Source organism: Gadus macrocephalus, chromosome 7 (assembly GCF_031168955.1).
Source record: "Gadus macrocephalus chromosome 7, ASM3116895v1".
Taxonomy (NCBI): domain Eukaryota; kingdom Metazoa; phylum Chordata; class Actinopteri; order Gadiformes; family Gadidae; genus Gadus; species Gadus macrocephalus.
Genome location: NC_082388.1, coordinates 13,360,618 through 13,378,117, shown reverse-complemented (window position 1 = coordinate 13,378,117; position 17,500 = coordinate 13,360,618). Strand labels below are relative to the sequence as shown.

Genomic DNA, 17,500 nt, shown 5'->3' with positions numbered 1-17,500 from the left:
AGCCGACGTGTTTGCACAGACTGCCTGTTGACGCGTCCCCGCGTGCCCCCGCTTGGCTGAGATCTACCCCAACACGCACACGCGTGTTCTGCACCGTTCCCATGTCTCGCCAGGAGCCGCCGCTGGAGGTCAGGAACCCGCTGAGACTCTTGGGCAGCGGCGGGAGACCCTCGGGGGAACACACGCAGCTGCCCTGATGTTCCTCACCGCTGGACTGCGGCGTCTCGTTCATCCTGCTGCTCACTAAGTTAAGAACGTAGCCCCAAGTTCAGAGCATTTCTTTCCCGAGATGTGCTGATGCTTTTCAGAAAGAGTCCATTATGCTTTGCAGGCAAACGGACATCAAGCTTCATAAAAATGTAAAACTCATTAGTAACGTATTATGATGACAGCTATTTTTGTCTTCGCTTTCCTCCTTTGTCCCAGAAAGTCGGCCGACATCCCCAGTTGTAACCAGCAGTGGACCCGCCCTCCGCCCCTAAACCCAGTAGCAGCCCATAGTTGGTCAGAAGGGAAACTGACAGTCCCTCCCTGCTAGCCCATAGTAGACGTTTGTAATAAGCAAAACAGGGCAGCTTTGTTGGACGCAGCCCTAGACGGTAAATAAAACAGCCCTTTGCAGATTTACAAATGGGTCAATAATTGAGCTTAGTTAAACATAATATACCTTTACAACATTGCACATACTCCTGCAGGCAGATATCAAACAAGATCTTTACAGCAACATTTATTCAGGTAGCTTACAGAGCAGCTAAATCCTCCGTACCCCTAAAGTCCCACAGAACACGCAGACCTCATCTGTGAGGTCTGCATAGGTACGTGCCTCTATAAAACCAAAACATGTAGAGCCTCTGCGACTGACTCAACGTTTCCCATAGTGCTTTATCTCTGGGTAAGGGACAACATAAACTATGCACTAGGAAGTAAGGCCCTATATACTAGTTCCAAGGTTACGCACATTTGGTGTACTTGCAAACAATAACTTGTAATACTTATGAGGAATATTCTTCAAAAATTTTTGCAAGTGTAATTCCCACAATGAATCCCAAAAGATATGACTGACCGTCCAAATTCAGAATACTACCGAGCTCATGCTAAAATATTGGTCTCATATCCAACGTAACTTTTTTGTGAAGGGACAAACATCCTCAAACTACGAGAACTTGTTTTTTTTGTAAATTAGTCAAATGACATGACATGTTTATTTCAACAGTAATAGTATACCTAAAAGGTTTTTATTTATTCTTTTCCCTTCCACACAAAAACCAAGCCGACCAATCTGAAATCACCTAAACAGGCTTGATCAGGTTAATCTCAGATTAGTGGTCAAGAGTTTTGGACCATTAATAGCAACCTGCAATAATATAAGTACACCTGTCTGTCCATTAAAAGTGTGGACCCCCCCCCCCCCCCCCCCCCCCCAATGAAGCAAAGCAGTTGACAGCAAAAAGTGAGGGTAACCAAGCATCAGGGACGGCACCATCTCTGCTCAGGTGCCCACTAACATCCCTCCTCCGCACTATGACCGTATATGTTGTACCACCTGACCCTAACCAGCCAACCAGAACCCAGCTGCTGCTGCCCCTATGGTTCAGTTCATCTGCCATGGACTGTAGGCCAGGGAGGACCCGCCAGCCATCGCAGCGTTCCACAGCGCCGCTCTACTGGCTGAGCTCCCGGAGGCTCTGCAGAGACTTGGCACAGCTGGTGATCAGGCTGCACAGCTGGATGCTGGCCTCCAGGGAGGCCGAGGTCTGCAGCTGGCAGCTGGCCCAGCGCAGCTTGGTAAGGATGGCTTCCTCCGCCTCTCGCAGCACGGGCTGCTGGACGCCGGCCGGGCGCGGGGGGGGCGGCCACGGGCAGGAGCGCCGGGGTGGCCAACGCGGGGGCGGAGACAGCTACGGCGGAGGGAGCTGGGGGAGGGGCCGGAAGCAAGGCGCCTCGGAGCCCGGCGGCTGCCCCTTCGCAGTGCTCCGGTCTGGGCAGGGGAACGGACCCGCTGGCCTGGAGGCCGCCGGGGCCTACGTTGGGATCGGGGGCCGGCGGCTGAGAGGAGAGCTGCCTCTCCCTCACCTGAGAGAGGGCCGCCTGGGCGTTCAACGCTGCACACAAGGAGAATTTAGAATGGGTTAACGTGAGCCTGGAACAAAACAGGATGTGAAGGTCAATGTAGGTTTGTGTATCCTTTACTATGGTACATTATCATCATATTGTTAAAGGGCTAGTTCGGAATTTTGGACATAGGGCCTGATTCCCAAGTTAGCCTTGGTGTTCTTTATCATTGGAGACAGTTTAACACATTTCATATAGTCTGGCGTAATAATTGCTTTACCTCAGGTGTACTGTGGAGTGGGTAAGACTGTTTTATTAGCAGGCTAGTATTGCCCGTTGCCGTGCGCTAGCCTAGCTTGAGCGAACTCTGCAACTAGAAGGACTGAATGAAATGTGTTGAAAACTGTCTCCAATGATAAAGAACACAAAGGCTACCTTTGGAATCAGGCCCAATGTCCAAAATTCCGAACTACCCCTTTAACAGACAGGTGTACTTATATTATTGTCATTAAGCGGAGGCGCGGTGCCGGGCATATAGACAGCCGTGGGGAACCCTGAAAGAACAGTCGTTTTTTTTCAAGCGTTAGAATCACGCTAAAGTCACAAAAACAATCTGGCATCATTTTGCCGCTTAAAGAGATATAGATGATGATACTGGCCTGGCCTGAGGAATCGAATTCGAGCATGGAAATCTTAGTCGAGGACCCCCTTAGTATGGCTTCAAGAACAGCTCTGGTCAGGTTTAAGAGATTGTCTGAAAAGCAGTGCCTGCTTTTCCTAGCAAGCGGAGCCTCCCAGAGCTCAGCCAGTAGCCCGGAGCAATGGCTGGCCGGTCCTCACTGGCCTCTTCAACGAGGGTCAATACAGAGCTACTGCTAGGTCTTCTTGGGAGTTCGACCAGTTGTATCGTTTGTGCGGGAAATAAATACTTCATTTCATCGTAGTGCATTTACTTTTTCCTGGAAAAGGAGAGTGCATTAGGGTACCTGGGTTGTCTTTGTCGACGTCGGAGTCCAGCTCCTGGCATGATACACAGTAGTTCTTCTGCTGCTTGTCCTGGAGAAGGATCGTCTGTGTATGGTAACAAACAATTAACCTCATGGAAGAAACAACAAACTCAACAAGCAACATACTAACTTTCAACTTCCTTCTTGTAGGCCCAAATGCTAAGGCTGGGATTAAAGTACCATGCAAGTGTCCAAGCTCACATTAGCATTAAACCATAACATAAAAGCCATTGTAAAGCATTGGCAGACACCAAAGAAGAGCACTACTCACCCCACACGTTTCACAGCAATCCCCCAGCATCTTGAACCCTTTGAGCAGGTAGTCTCCCATTATCTTGCTGATTTTGTCCTGTCGTTCTCGGCGGGCCTCGATCACTTTCATCTCTGCGGCTGTTGGCGGCTCCCACTCGAAGTCTTCGTCATCTGGGATGGCAGGAATAAGTTGGTTAGGCAGGAGCCGTGCTCCCAGACTGGACATCCGTCTTTATCTTCCACCACACCCACCAATTCCACCCGTTCAATACACTTTAAATTTGACAATTTCAACCATGGCTTCAGAAAGCCACATAACATATGTTAAATCAGATTTCTTTGTATATCATTTAATCATTCACGAAATCACACAGGGTAAACTACAGACAAGAAGTCCACCTGCTCCTATTGAGGTTTAATTAATTTGAATCTTGAAATTAACGACTACAAAACAACAGTGAACCTCGCTATGTTAGCAAAGGCTAGCAGACTATAACACAGAGCTACCTCGATGATATTAGGATTCCTAACGCAACGTAAGGTTTATATACGAAGTAGATACTAAGCTTAATTACTTAAAGTTAGCTACGCAGTCTACAAACCTCCGTTCAAAGACATGTTGGTGAACTCGACGCATCCAAGGCGCGTTGTGGGTGACGCTCCGGTGTCACGCCGACGACTGCTCTTCCTCTGCTGAAGTGAAGACCCTGTAATTCATCCCACTCCAGCACCTCTGCTGCCCTCTACAGGCTTTCTGAGAATAGCAACTTGTGATAAAGGAAATAACTGAAACTGATAAATCCTAAAATACACACCCATTTGCACGGGCCATTTTTAAATGTAATTGGTTTCAAACCAGCCCCGAGTTTAGCTAAGGGTGTTTGTAAACATTTGTAGTGCATCATTTGTAGTGCATCATGTATGTCTGTATGCATGTCATATTTACAGTATACTTCATATTTAGGCCTCGTCATTTCCCCCTCTCTCCCTCTCTCTCTCTCTCTCTCTCTCTCTCTCTCTCTCTCTCTCTCTCTCTCTCTCTCTCTCTCTCTCTCTCTCTCTCTTCTTATCTGCTCTGTGAGGAAGCTAAAAGGAAGAATATTAGGGAATGGGTAACTTAACTTGATGTGTTCCGCTGGTTTAGTGTTAACATATATTTACGTATTTACACAGAGAGTTTTTTCTGCATGTGAACGTTGCATTTTAGTCGGGTCAGAATGATCTGCATTCATGATTTGGACAATAACTTGGTTCCCATCTGCATATATGTAGCATTGTAGCAGGTAATGTTTCAGTGTCCCATCAGAGCTCACAGCCTGTATCTCTAGGCAGGTAGGTCTGCCTGTGTCTGCCAGTCTCAAGGGCCAGACTGTTGAGTCTGTACATAGCTCACCTTACTCAGTTTCTGACAGCTCAAGGTGGTCATACAGTCTGTCCTCATGTACTGTCTGGTCAGAGCCAAACAATGACAGGGTCTGATGATAGTCTGGGGAGGCCAGACTGCTGCCCTCAAGCGGTATGCGATCAGAGGAGGTGAGATCGCTAAGGGGCTCCATGTTCTTGTCTTGGCAAGGGAGGGCCCTGTGATACTAGGAGATGGGGTCACCTGCTTGTAGGAATTCATAGAATGGTAATTTAGCTGTTTTTTGCATCCATTGTTGGGGGGTCCGCAATTTGCAAGAGTATTTGTGGCTGTAATGCTACGCTTTGTGCTGTTGCATGGAGGAGAGCTGTGTGCGTGATGCCCGATGAGGCCCCTCCACCCTCCGACCCCGGTAGTAGTCTGTGTTCGGAAGCAGGGCCTGACCGCTGCAGCAGCAGGGGACGCTCTGGTGGAGCGATTGGTCAAAGTTGTTCCATCGCAATGTTTCTCTCTGAATAACAGGAAAGTCAGCAAAAGAATGAATACATAAAACTTATTTTATTTCATTCACATTAACGACACTGCCGTTGAGTGGTAGTTCGTAGAGTGTGTTGGTCGTATAAAACAGCAGGATATTCAGTGCAACATCTTTTGTGTGCAAGTGCAAACTAATAGTCCCTCATACAACCTCTTTGCAAATGAGAGCTGTAAGCTCACTTCTTTAAGCAGTGGCTGCTCACATCCTAGCCACACAGGAAGTACTGTTATTGTGTGTGTGTGTGTGTGTGTGTGTGTGTGTGTGTGTGTGTGTGTGTGTGTGTGTGTGTGTGTGTGTGTGTGTGTGTGTGTGTGTGTGTGTGTGTGTGTGTGTGTGTGTGTGTGTGTGAGAGAATAACATCAATTCTGTAAATAACTATGAATAAGCTTGTGGAACGTGTAGAATAGTGTATTCAGTAATTGCACTCGGTCATTTTGGTTTAATTACATCAAACTCGTACATCTTCCATACAAAAAAATAGACATTATAGTGTTCTTCTCGTTGCCTCTTCCTTTGTCTTCCTCTGCCTTCTTCCACACCTATATCTCTGCCAGGTTGGCATCCTTTCTGCAAACAAACAAATGGAGAGTATCATTTCTACCATACAACAATATAGACAAATGTTGGATTTACTGTTTACTGTCAGCAATAACAGTGACAAGTACATAGAAGTCATTGATGTACGCACACGAGAATCAATCAATCAACATATCTACTGTATCGACCCTCACCTTAACAATGGAGGGTCATTTGATTATTCTCCTCCATGACTCTGCAGAGTGAGAAGACACAGGGAAACATAATGTAACATCTTGAAGAACTTAAACACCTAGTGGCCATCTTGAGTTTAGGGCCACCTGAATGCAGGGCTCCCCATTGAGTTCTACCAGCCAGCTAGCGTTCAGGACAAAGATGGAACCAAGATGGCTGCTTAGGTAAAGAAGGCCCATAGCACCAATAAATCATGAATGAGTCGCTGCACAGGGAGGATTTACAAGTAGGAGGAAGTGTTTCATACAATAATGTTGATACTTACACACTGCTCAGGTGGTCAGAGTGGATGGAAGAGAAGATGAGAGCAACAAAGGTAAATCTCAGCATCAATTTGCCAGCTATGTATGTGTCTATGTATCTGTGTGTGTGTGTATCTGTGTATCTGTTTGTGTGTGTGTGTGTGTGTGTGTGTGTGTGTGTGTGTGTGTGTGTGTGTGTGTGTGTGTGTGTGTGTGTGTGTGTGTGTGTGTGTGTGTGTGTGTGTGTGTGTGTGTGTGTGTGTGTGTGTGTGTGTGTGTGTGTGTGTGTGTGTGTGTTATACCTGTGGGTTTTGGATGCATGAGGATTAACGGCAGTTCTAGTTCAACATCACTGTAATGACAGACATTGTTGTAATTTTTATTCATAGTGTTAGTAGATATCGTATTGTTAAATCATAATGCTATTAATAATTTACTACAATAGATATATAAAATGTGGACGGGACATACCTTCCAGTGAGTCCAGCCAGCAAGCTATAATGGAGAAAAGTAAATTAGGTATTAGATATGCCACCATGCCGGATTAGAAACGGACTGAGGCTGCAATATAGCATTGCAATCAATAGGTGGTGACAATAAACTAAATGTGCCAAAGTATTTCATTCAATCAGAAACGTACCCTGATCCGGCCACAATGAGGTGAATCTTGATCTTGTAAGAGACCATGATTCCCAGTACGTCCTTTTCCATGCCTGCCCTTAAGCTAAATGAGACAAAACATTGATCACTGCATTGTGAGCCCATATTTACCTCAATGTGAAATCCATTGGCTGATTTCAATGGGAAGTGTGTTTGCATAGTAGTGGCAATGCAATTAATTGGGGTCCGTACATGGTGGAGGAGGCCAGGTTCGTGTCTTCGTCCTTCAGCCGTCCGTCGAGTGCCAGTCCCCTCTTCTCCTTGTTGTCTGACAGCAGAGGGGTGATGCAGAGGGTCTTATCCAGGGTCCCGTTGGCCTCCACCGTCTCACTGCAGATGCTCAAGGTTAGCTGGCGGATCTCTGTTCACCTTTTTGCATTTGTTCAATACAATACGTACTAGATTTGAATGAACAGAAACCAACCTACCCATACTCACACAGACACACACACACAAACACACACACACACACACACACACACACACACACACACACACACACACACACACACACACACACACACACACACACACACACACACACACACACACACACACACCTACACATATGCACAAAGACACACACCCATACATACAACCCCCCCTACCCCCAATACACAGACACAAACACACAGAGACACACACACAAAATCACACACACGCTCACAGGCCCACACACGCAAACACAAGCAGACGCAAACACACACACACACACACACGCACACACACACACACACACACACACACACACACACACACACACACACACACACACACACACACACACACACACACACACACACACACACACACACACACACACACACATAAACACACACACATACACACACATGCATACATACTCGAACACACGTACACACACACACACACACACACAGCCTTAAATCAAACATTTAAAGACAAAAAAGCCCTTTAGAGTCTTCTCAGTGCAGAAGACAATCTGCATTCAGACACACAGGAACTGGAGCCAACGAGACAAACATGTACTTCTATTTAGTCTCTTGCCTGAACTCCTTGTTCAGGACACACTTGGTGTACTTGTCTGCGGAGTAGAGGATGATGTCTGTGGCCTGGTCCACTGAGCACGGGGAGGAGAGAGACAAGGAGACACAGGAAAAGAGATGGACAAACAGGTCGTCATGTGGTGTAGCATCCCCAGGCGGAAGGAAACAAGAAGTGGACCACAGAAAGATCTCATGTCTTGGTGGAACACACACCCGTGATTTTGATGTTCTTGACCGTTTTACTGGTCTCGTTGTTGACCTTGATCTTGATTGGGATGGAGTCACCGTGGAAGAAGAGCTGAGGACAAGAGCAACAGGAGAGTCACATGAGGTCCTTCCTGTGCACGGATCTTGAGAGAGAGAGAGAGAGAGAGAGAGAGAGAGAGAGAGAGAGAGAGAGAGAGAGAGAGAGAGAGAGAGAGAGGAATCCATAGGAAGGGAGCTACATTTGCAAAAATAACTGCATTTCATGAGATGTTGTCATGTTGTATAATAATTCATGCATAATTTCATGTTGTATAATAATTCATACATAATTCAGATTGAATGTAGGTAATTCTGCGGTCTGTTGGTTGCGGTCTGTTGATAATTACGATCATGATTATCTCTTAGCTGTGTAGACCCCAACGCGTGTGTGTAATGTATCGGAACACGGAAATGGGGAATCAATCCAAATGGTATAAAGCACTAAAATGTATTGAAGACTAAAGCCAGTAGAAAAGTGTCCACCCTACATCTCTCGCCATGGAGGCTTCTAGATGGATGGGCTTGTCCGACATCATGAAGTTCTTGCGGAGCTCGGCCTTGGGTCCGGCCCCCGCCAGGTCCGGGGCAAACTGGATTTTCCTGATGATGAGCCGAGCGGTGTCCCTGTTCCCCACAGGGATGGAGACAACAGGACATCATCACCAGGAGGGGCGGGCCAGACGGAGCCTCAGCAGGGAGGAGAGAGGGGAGAGGAGTGGACCGAGTTGTGGAAGAGACATCAGGGTTTGGACACGGGGGTGTGGGAGGAGGGACACTCACTTCTTCTCTATCTTCTCATCTGGGTTGTCGGCCTCCATGGCGAGGTACGTCCTCACCTCAAAGTCCACGCCGCAGGCCTGCATTGAAACACGGCTTTACGTGTTGAACGGGGTGTGTGTGAGTGTGTGCGTGTGTGTGTGTGTGTTTGAGAGACCTTTCCACACATCCAAAACGGCTGTCTGTTTTCATAAGGGAATGTATGTCTCCAGAAATAACCGGATGGTGGTTTTAACATCCATATAATTATCATCATTCTTCCCCCTGTAGCGTCTACTCTGCACAATCACTCGTTTGTAAACCACGGTTGGTCCATCTTTGTTATGATGACAGCTTGTTCTCAAGCATATCAGCTAACAGACCCAACATGAGGGCTATCAATGAAAGGGGTTAGGCAGTGTTGGATAAGGTAGGATGTACTTTCTAGGTGGAAGAGGCATTTCTGATCAAGATGCTAAAATACCAACCCAGGTACAGGACTATAGCCATCATCTTGGGCTCCAAATGTGAACTGATGTGTTTATTCTTGCCAGGCTAGGTATTGTTGAATCTGTCAGAGGCCTCAAAACGCTGGACCTACGATAACCCGATATATTCTACTGCTGCTCTACCTTGCTGCTGTACTCACCTCTCAAGGTCACTTGTCCCTGCACAATCTGACGATACCTGGGCCATTGTATTTACTACTTCCATTGTGTGTGTGTATGTGTGCGGAGTTGTGTGTGAAGTTTTACCACCGGCCTTGGTGAACATATTTTTTTCGTCACTTCCCATCTGAATGTGTTGGCATGCAGAGAACAGGTGTTCTTTTGTTTACCTTGCCCTTATCGTCCGGTCCTGGCTGCAGAACGACCGAGCAAGGGAGGTTGTTGGGAATCTAGGAACAGAAACAGAAAATTGAACAGAAATGGTGAAATGAATGGTGTTTCACATCATCCTGAATGCATTGTTCGCTGTGTGGGTGATGAGGTAACGATCAGCTTTATGTTTATACATGTATGCATGTATTTGATACGAGTGTGTGTGCGGAGGCGCTGCCCTACGTCGAAGGTGAACGGGTAGGCGTTGTCCCCGGCCTTCTTCATCAGGGTGTCGTGCATGATGCTCAGCTTGGGCTGGTGGCTCTCAGGGTAGATCTGGATCTGTTCGTACCAGATGTCCTTCCTGAACGACAGGCCAATCACGTCCAGGTCCTCACGGCCATAGCGGAAGGCGCAGGTCAGCTGCACGAACACTGCCACCAACAAACAACCACAGACGGTGCGGTCGTGAGGAGGCTTGGGTTTGAGCTAGAGGTTGGATTTCATGTTTCAGTCCCTGAACTCGTCTCTGATGTTACCTTTCCTGCTCCCGAAGTCTTTGGGGTCCAGCTTCACAACCCCATCTGTAAACATGTGAAGCTGATCACGGATCTTATGATGGCTTGTTGTTGCACATAACGGAGCCTATGCATCCAGCCCCTGAAGGCTGAAGGATACAAACGAGGACCTCACCCACGCTGTCCACCTTGGTCACATGGTCCACGTAGTCTCTCTTTCCCAGGTAGAGGCTGAGCTGAGGAACAGATGGAAAGGAATGCCGTGGTCAGGGTCAAATTCATGTGGACACAGATGATTTCGGATTTGCTAACAATCATTCATTAATTTGCAATTTATAGCAAAGCACATGACATCACTGAAATGACTTCACTGAAATAATGAATGTATTAGTAGCATAAGTAAATACATTTCACATTGTTGTTAAGTCAATCATACTCACTCCCCCATTCCCACTGGTCTTCTTGTACACCCTAAGAATGATAGAACACAAAATGATAGGAGGCAGAAACCTTGTCGGAGAGGTCAGGAGACAAGCAACCCAACGCTACAAGGCATGAAGGAAAGACTACATTTTACAAGATGCTGTATGAGTAGGTATGATCCTGGGTAACTGATATGAAGGCCAATGATTTCCTCCTGGAAGGACACATGGTGGCGGATATTGCTCAACCAATATAAAGATAAGTTAAGTACAGTGTAGTCCAAACTGTATATTGTCTAAATTCTGACCTTCAAATGCCAAATGAATGAATGAATGAATGAATGAAGACGCTGATAGCGCTGGGTCAGCACGCGAGTACATGGCATCTGAAAAGTGTTTAGTGACTATCATAGGTAGGCAGCTGTGTAAAGTCGAAAAGGAAAAGTGAAAGGAAATGGATAATAGTGGAGCTGTAGAGGGTTGATCTGATCATGTCTGCTACTGGCTCCGAGCTGACTCATTAGCCACTAGCTCGAAACCACCGTGGACGTTGCACATTTTCTGTGCTCCAACAATAACATTCGACTTTGTGTGTTTTATTGTAATGCTACATTATGCAAGTGTATTATGGGATCCATTGCCCTCCTACCATCTCTGGGAGGAGGGATTCCCACTCTGTGTGGCTCCCCTAGATGTCTTTATAAATAATGGGGGTTTTCTTGCTCTTGGAGGATAAGGGGGTGTCCTAAGAGGTGGCCTGTGAACCTCTTTGAGACTGTAACAGTGAGGAAGGGCTATACTAATCAACTCGATATGTACTTGTTGCAATGGCGGACGTCGGAGATGGTCTTGGCAGCGACCAGAAGGACAATAATCCCTCCTATTGGATCTAGTTAGCCTGTAAGTGTGGAGCAGCTGAGAAGCTGCCAATGTGGACCAAGCACATTTAATGCAGGTGTCTGCCTTATATCTTAAGGCCATTTCAGGTTTAAAGAACCATTGTTGTGGCGTGAGCGCATCTGGACTTTGGGCCCTTTAAACAGGGGGTTCTTCCTGGGTGAAGGTCAATGCGCACATCTGCCCTCCCCCTCCTCCTAATACTACAAGTCTTCCTTTTATCTCGGTTTTCTATTTGTTTTTATATTGCTACAGTACTGTAAAGTACAGTTACTGTAGACTTGGTTTTGTTAGTACTAAGGTCTTTCAAAGGCTGTTCTCTGCGTATGACTTGATTTACTCACGTGTGATTCATATGTTGCACATGACATCCTACTATTTTCAATACATTACTGTGTTATAAAAATGTGTGTTTAAATGACCAGAGAAGCACTTACTTGGCCATTTTGGAGAGGGCCTCGGTGGTGTCTGTTGAAAAGACAACAAAAACAACATGATGAACCAGATTGTGGTCATTGATGTTGGGAATTCAGAGTGGATGGATGGCCTTTGTGCCATGCGGCATATCATAGATTCTCTGAGCTAACACGGGGCTAATCGTATTGACTGAGATTACAGCGTCGTCGTCAGGGCTTCCTAAGCTTAAAGCTTCTGTCATTCAACCGACGCACGCCTCCCAGGGGGATCCTGGCCGGATTTACCCGACACCAAGTCATGCAACCATCGACACTCCTCCCATGGAGCAGCTGTTATCTGGCGCTAGCCCCGGGCACTGCAAGCCTCTCCCAGCACTACTGAAGTGATGACGCCCGTTCAGTGGACGGATACAGCTAGTATCAAAGTAATGAGTCGGGATAGTTCTCTTTAATCATCTTCTTTGGATTGAGCCTTTCCCACGCTGGTGCAAACATTTATTCCCTGTACATATTGTGTAACCTCTACCTCTTTTTTTATTGCTGCAAGGCATAATTCCATGAGAGAGAGCTGGCCGCTGCTTCAGAAAGATCAACTTGTGATGGCCATAGTTAGCATCGATGGCACTTCCTGTATCATGTCCTGGATAACAATCTGTTATTTTTAGGTAGCAATGGTTATCCATTCCCTTCAACTGCATTTTCACAAAAGTGTATATGTTTATCCTGTCTCTTTAGTGCTTTTAGTTAGTGACAAGATGATAAAAAATAAAATAAAATATCAACATGGACAACATGGACGATAAAATATATGCTGAGGTGCTCTTGGAGAATGTGTCATGATGGTAGTGCAAATTACAACATACTGTAGTGCAAGGATAAAATCTTGAAGTCAGCATTAAATATTGACAATGAAAGGGAATAATCCAAGCATATTAATAATTTAAAAAGTATAGTAGCGCAAGGCTAAAGTCTAAAGAAAGCCAGTATTAAATATCTAAACAGGCAACAGTAATAATATAAACAGTAGAATGGACAGTCAAGGCCAGGGAGAAGAGCGAGGGGTTGTGCATAAGGTTGTGCAACATGGACATACACATACTCCATGTCAAACTATAACTCACAAAGAGTTGTTCCGATGAATAAATTCGTCATTTTTCCAAATCTCCTAGTTGTGAAGCACATTATAGATTTAAGAGGTTTCCTAAACAAGCTTTCTTTGTCCTCCTCTGTCTTTGCATTTGTGATGCAGGATATATCTGGCAATGCATCTATCTAGCTAAACCATAGGTGGAGTCCTACCTGTCAGAAATGGTTCCTCAGAGTCTTGTAGGGTCCAGGTAGGAGTGCAGAGTAGTCTAGTAGTCTAGAGTTGACTTTTAGTCCAGCTATACCCCAGCTATAGCTCTATCTCTCCCTGCTTTTCCCCCACTGAAGCGCCGCCCCATGGCCACCCTGGTGTGTTGGTGTAATCCAATTAGGCAGGCTTTTATTTGGACATGAAGGGTTTAAAAATACTGGCAATGGGGATGACAAGGCAAGCATAGCGGGCTACTACCGGGGGACTCATCCCTCCAGTAACCCCAAAAGAGCATCCCTCAAAAGAGCATCTAAGAAGGACATGGATCAGGGTTTTATTATACCTATGCATTACATATATATACTTATAAAATGGTTTGAAGGCTTGGAGCAGATGAAAGTCTGATCATTCTAGCAGGCGGGATCCGTGGGCTGAGCATGTTCAAAAACAGGCTTTATAAAGCTCAGTCCGGATCCATGGCTGAGCTGGTTCATTACAGGCTTTACAAAGCTCAGTCCGGATCCGTGGGCTGAGCTAGTTCCGTACAGGATTGATAAAGAACAGTCCGGATCCCTGGCTGATCCACCCGCTTCAGAACGCTGCTCACTGCTTAACTTGAGTGTTGAGCTGATATAAACAAATGGTCAAGTACATTTTAAGCATCATACACAACAAAGAGAATACAAAGAGAATAATACAAAGAAAATACAAGCAATTCACAACAGAAACACACAATAGTATGCATGACATCAGGTAATTAATAAACTGCCTGTCTACATAGATTATAGATACCTGTCTATTGCTGAAACGAAGGTGGTTATTGCTAAATGGTGCCAACCACAAACCCGTTGTCTGTTGGATCAGCCTTCCCAGTTCCAAGAGCCTGGTTCTGCTGTCTCCTATCTTTTCCAGAAGCCCATGTACAGTTCAAATGAACATGACAGATCCAATCCACTGGGAAGGTAATTAGATAAAAAGAATGCTTGTTTTGAATTCTGACGTTTATATGGTGGCCTGCGTATTTTCGCAGGACATATCTTACTGACCCTGGCTGTGTGTGTGTGTGTGTGTGTGTGTGTGTGTGTGTGTGTGTGTGTGTGTGTGTGTGTGTGTGTGTGTGTGTGTGTGTGTGTGTGTGTGTGTGTGTGTGTGTGTGTGTGTGTGTGTGTGTGTGTGTGTGTGTGTGTGTGTGTGTGTGTGTCTGTGTATGTGGTTAAGATACTGTTTTTACAACAGCAGCAGCATCTGCTGCTGCTCATAGAACTGATTAGGATTACCCTGTAGGCCTACTATGATTACTGTACTATGATTACTGTACTATGATTACTCCTGCTGAGCAGCACCCTGGAGAGCTCCACCCTGGAAAGCTCCAGGAGCTCCACCCTGGAGAGCTCCAGGAGCTCCACCCTGGAGAGGAGCTCCACTCTGGAGAGCTCCACCCAGCCTCTGTCCCACAGATCCCAAAAGGCCTCTCACAAAATGAATCCATCCACTTTGCCCTACAAATGACCTAATGTTTGAGTCAAAGGCCTCTAGAAACGTGTGCTCATAAATAAATGTGTATATTTTTTAATTTATTCTATAGAAGTGGACCGCAAAGACTGATCCTAAAAAGTTTTATTTTGAATTTAAATCATATTGATCTTGGCATATAATAGTTTCTACTGGCCTGAGGAATGCTTATGGAAACCGTGAGTTGACATGTTCATGTTTCAGTTTGACATTGCTCAATGCGGAGGTGGACAGGTGAGATATTGAGGCGGGTTAGTCTAAAGCGCCATCTGCTGCTGCAACCCCCGCGCTGCACCGTCTCTCTGGCTTACCTTTTTCTTTCTCTCTCTTTTTTCTATTTCTTTCTCTCATCCTTTTTTCTATTTCTTTCTTTCTCGTTCTTTACTTATTTCTTTCTGCTTCTGTTTTGGCTTTTTCCATCAATCTGAAATGATAATCAGTAAATATAAATACATTGTCTTCAAGTACAATAGCGTATGCTATACGAGTAAGGCCAGCACGCATAGAGCAGAGATTGAGTTTTGGCTTTAGTAGAACAGGTTGGGTGCTTGACGCTGCACTGGACGCACCATGTGGGGGGGCTGATCCGGGATCTACGTGAGGTCCTGGAGAGGACATCGTGTCACTGCGCACATCGCAACAAACATCGGAGCGCAACTTCTTCAGAGTTGACGTCAGGTGCGCCACGGGACACGCCCTTACCCACGCCACGCTACGGGGCGCACCGCACGAGACGCTGAGTTGGAGATCTGCCCGGTAATATGCTCGTCGCCGCACCGTCCGCGCGGTCACTCACTGCAGCAGTAGGTTACCGCTCCCGCCTCCCGGTCCCGCCTCCCGGTCCCGCCGCAGACTTTACCGGGTGGTGAAGCCAGCGGAGTTTGACGGAGAGGGCGGCCGCAGAGACGCTGCCATGGCCGAGGCCAACCCGCTGCGGGGGTTCCCGCGTCTCCGCCGCGCCGCGGTAAGGGGGATGCTGTGGGAGCGGGGTGGGAGGGATGCTGCAGCATTGAGAGATGAGGGAGAGATGAGGAGGGAGAGGTGAGGGAAAGAGGCTAGCTGTTATTGGCTTGCAGTGCCTCGTGCTGCGTCAGTGGGGCTCGGGACGTAATCCAACTCCAATATGTATGCTACATGTTTAATGCATCGCCAACAGTGGTGCATTTAATGTGGTCCAATTTGAATTCAACGTTTCTTAAAAAATGAGTTTGTTGCTACTGTAGTCCAGGAAGGGCAATGACAAACGCACGCACAAGTGTGCGTGCGATCCGTGCGTGCGACTCTGTGTATTACATAGTGGCCATCTGCGGATGCAGAGGCATATGTATTTCAACGCGTGTTAAAGTTAGACAGCGTAATGGCTTATTGTGTAGCCACGGATGCAAAGACTGGGGAGTAGCTTTGTTAAATGCTGACTCCCACAACCGCAGTAAAGTAACGCCAGAGCTTTTTTTATACTGATCGATACTATTATTGTATTCATTTCATGTATTTTTCCATGTCAGTGTTTGGCATGGTCTGCCAGCCTGGAGATCACATGTTCATGTCTAACTTTACGGTTAGCCTGCAGGCTGTCGTCTCCCACTAGCTGATATACACCGGTCTCAGAGCATAGCACGAAGCAGCAGGACACCTGAGCACAAACATAACCCCGAGAAGCCAGTGGTGTGTAGGAGGAGCACATCCTACATTCACTACAGAAACATTATATCACATCGGTGTGTTTATCAAGTAGGCCTCCAGGGTGACTCACACCACATCTACACAGGCCCCCTCGCCTAAATTCGGTTATATGCTTCCCATTTTACCTTTTTATGTTTACTTACATGTTTGAGTTCATGTTTAATAATGCCACGTAGATATGGTCTATCTATGGAATGAAAGTGTGTATGGTTGCACCTGGCTCACAACATGATTATGCAAAAAGGGGTACCAGGTACTCTCCCCATCTTGTGATATAGAAAGCACATTATTAGCACACATCTGTATTATTAATATCCTGTTTAAACAGGATACACAGAACAAATTTTCCTTGTAAAAGCCTGTAGTGGCACAACATTCTTATGTTTATTAAACATTTTGTAGTAGTAGAAATAGTTATATAATATGTATAATGCTATTGTTAATAATAATATATAACTTAATAGCTTGAAGCTTTAATCTACTAATTTTTTACAAGCTTAAACATTGTGTTTAACTAACTCCACAGCATAATTGGATGGCCACGATCACATGTTGCAGAAACTGTACAGTTCGTAGGCTACTTAAATTATCAACCAATCGTTTTGTTTTTTTCATGCACACTCCACAGTTGTATCTCGGCTACTTTTTCTCAAATGAAGATGAGCTTGCGTGCATCTATATGTGTGGCGGAGAGACACATATGTTCTAATTTAAAAAATAAAGGACCCAGTGAAGTTATTCCTCAAAAGACATGCCTGATGCAGAACAACATCTGTGCATCATTGAAATGTTCCTTCAAGGTCTGACAGTGCCAGGGACAGGATAGTACCGACAGGAATGAGTGAGGGATTGATTGACAGGGCGAGTGATGGAGCGAGAGAGACAGCGGAGAGCTGGGAGGAGGAGCACTGCTTGGGGAGGGATTGTATCTGAGGCTGGTTGCTGATGCTGTAACAGGGCCTAGATAGACATCAGCTGAGTGGACACAGGCATTAAACTGTCCCGCTCTGCTCTCCTCTCAA

The 17,500-nt window shown here is 46.0% G+C and overlaps 4 protein-coding genes across 6 annotated transcripts in view; 1 reads left to right on the top strand and 3 right to left on the bottom strand.

Annotated features, from left to right (window-relative positions):
- LOC132460920 (leucine repeat adapter protein 25-like) overlaps positions 1-574 on the bottom strand; it is a 1,216-nt gene extending 642 nt beyond the window's left edge. Inside the window, exon 1 of the mRNA XM_060055899.1 lies at positions 1-574. This exon is cut by the window's left edge and continues 35 nt beyond it. Coding sequence (XP_059911882.1) covers positions 1-232 — 232 coding nt within the window. The 5' untranslated portion in view covers positions 233-574.
- A 140-nt stretch (positions 575-714) lies between these two features.
- Positions 715-4,034, bottom strand: znrd2 (zinc ribbon domain containing 2). Its single transcript, XM_060055881.1, is given in 5 exon segments — positions 715-1,830; positions 1,832-2,102; positions 3,039-3,123; positions 3,331-3,482; positions 3,914-4,034. Coding segments are annotated over 5 exon segments (693 nt in total). The 5' UTR covers positions 3,930-4,034; the 3' UTR covers positions 715-1,661.
- Positions 4,035-5,213: 1,179 nt separating this feature from the next.
- The window catches only part of arr3a (arrestin 3a, retinal (X-arrestin)), a 138,291-nt gene continuing 126,004 nt past the window's right edge, over positions 5,214-17,500 (bottom strand). Inside the window, exons 1-17 of one of the 2 annotated variants that reach the window (XM_060055863.1) lie at positions 13,286-13,429; positions 12,008-12,038; positions 10,692-10,722; positions 10,427-10,487; positions 10,273-10,317; positions 9,977-10,167; positions 9,751-9,810; positions 8,937-9,013; positions 8,645-8,780; positions 8,124-8,208; positions 7,912-7,984; positions 7,078-7,215; positions 6,866-6,949; positions 6,697-6,720; positions 6,528-6,577; positions 5,944-6,251; positions 5,214-5,779 (exon numbers count right to left, since the gene is read on the bottom strand). In XM_060055863.1, the coding sequence (XP_059911846.1) occupies positions 6,175-6,251; positions 6,528-6,577; positions 6,697-6,720; positions 6,866-6,949; positions 7,078-7,215; positions 7,912-7,984; positions 8,124-8,208; positions 8,645-8,780; positions 8,937-9,013; positions 9,751-9,810; positions 9,977-10,167; positions 10,273-10,317; positions 10,427-10,487; positions 10,692-10,722; positions 12,008-12,015 (1,140 nt within the window). In that variant the 5' untranslated portion in view covers positions 12,016-12,038; positions 13,286-13,429 and the 3' untranslated portion in view covers positions 5,214-5,779; positions 5,944-6,174. Of the gene's footprint in view, positions 5,780-5,943; positions 6,252-6,527; positions 6,578-6,696; positions 6,721-6,865; positions 6,950-7,077; positions 7,216-7,817; positions 7,985-8,123; positions 8,209-8,644; positions 8,781-8,936; positions 9,014-9,750; positions 9,811-9,976; positions 10,168-10,272; positions 10,318-10,426; positions 10,488-10,691; positions 10,723-12,007; positions 12,039-13,285; positions 13,430-17,500 lie in introns of those variants that run through there. The other variant, XM_060055862.1, reaches the window with a different exon arrangement.
- LOC132460806 (proto-oncogene DBL-like) overlaps positions 15,270-17,500 on the top strand; it is a 23,688-nt gene continuing 21,457 nt past the window's right edge. For both annotated transcript variants that reach the window (XM_060055683.1, XM_060055682.1), the window contains exon 1: positions 15,270-15,759. In XM_060055683.1, the coding sequence (XP_059911666.1) occupies positions 15,709-15,759 (51 nt within the window). In that variant the 5' untranslated portion in view covers positions 15,270-15,708. The remainder of the gene's footprint in view (positions 15,760-17,500) is intronic.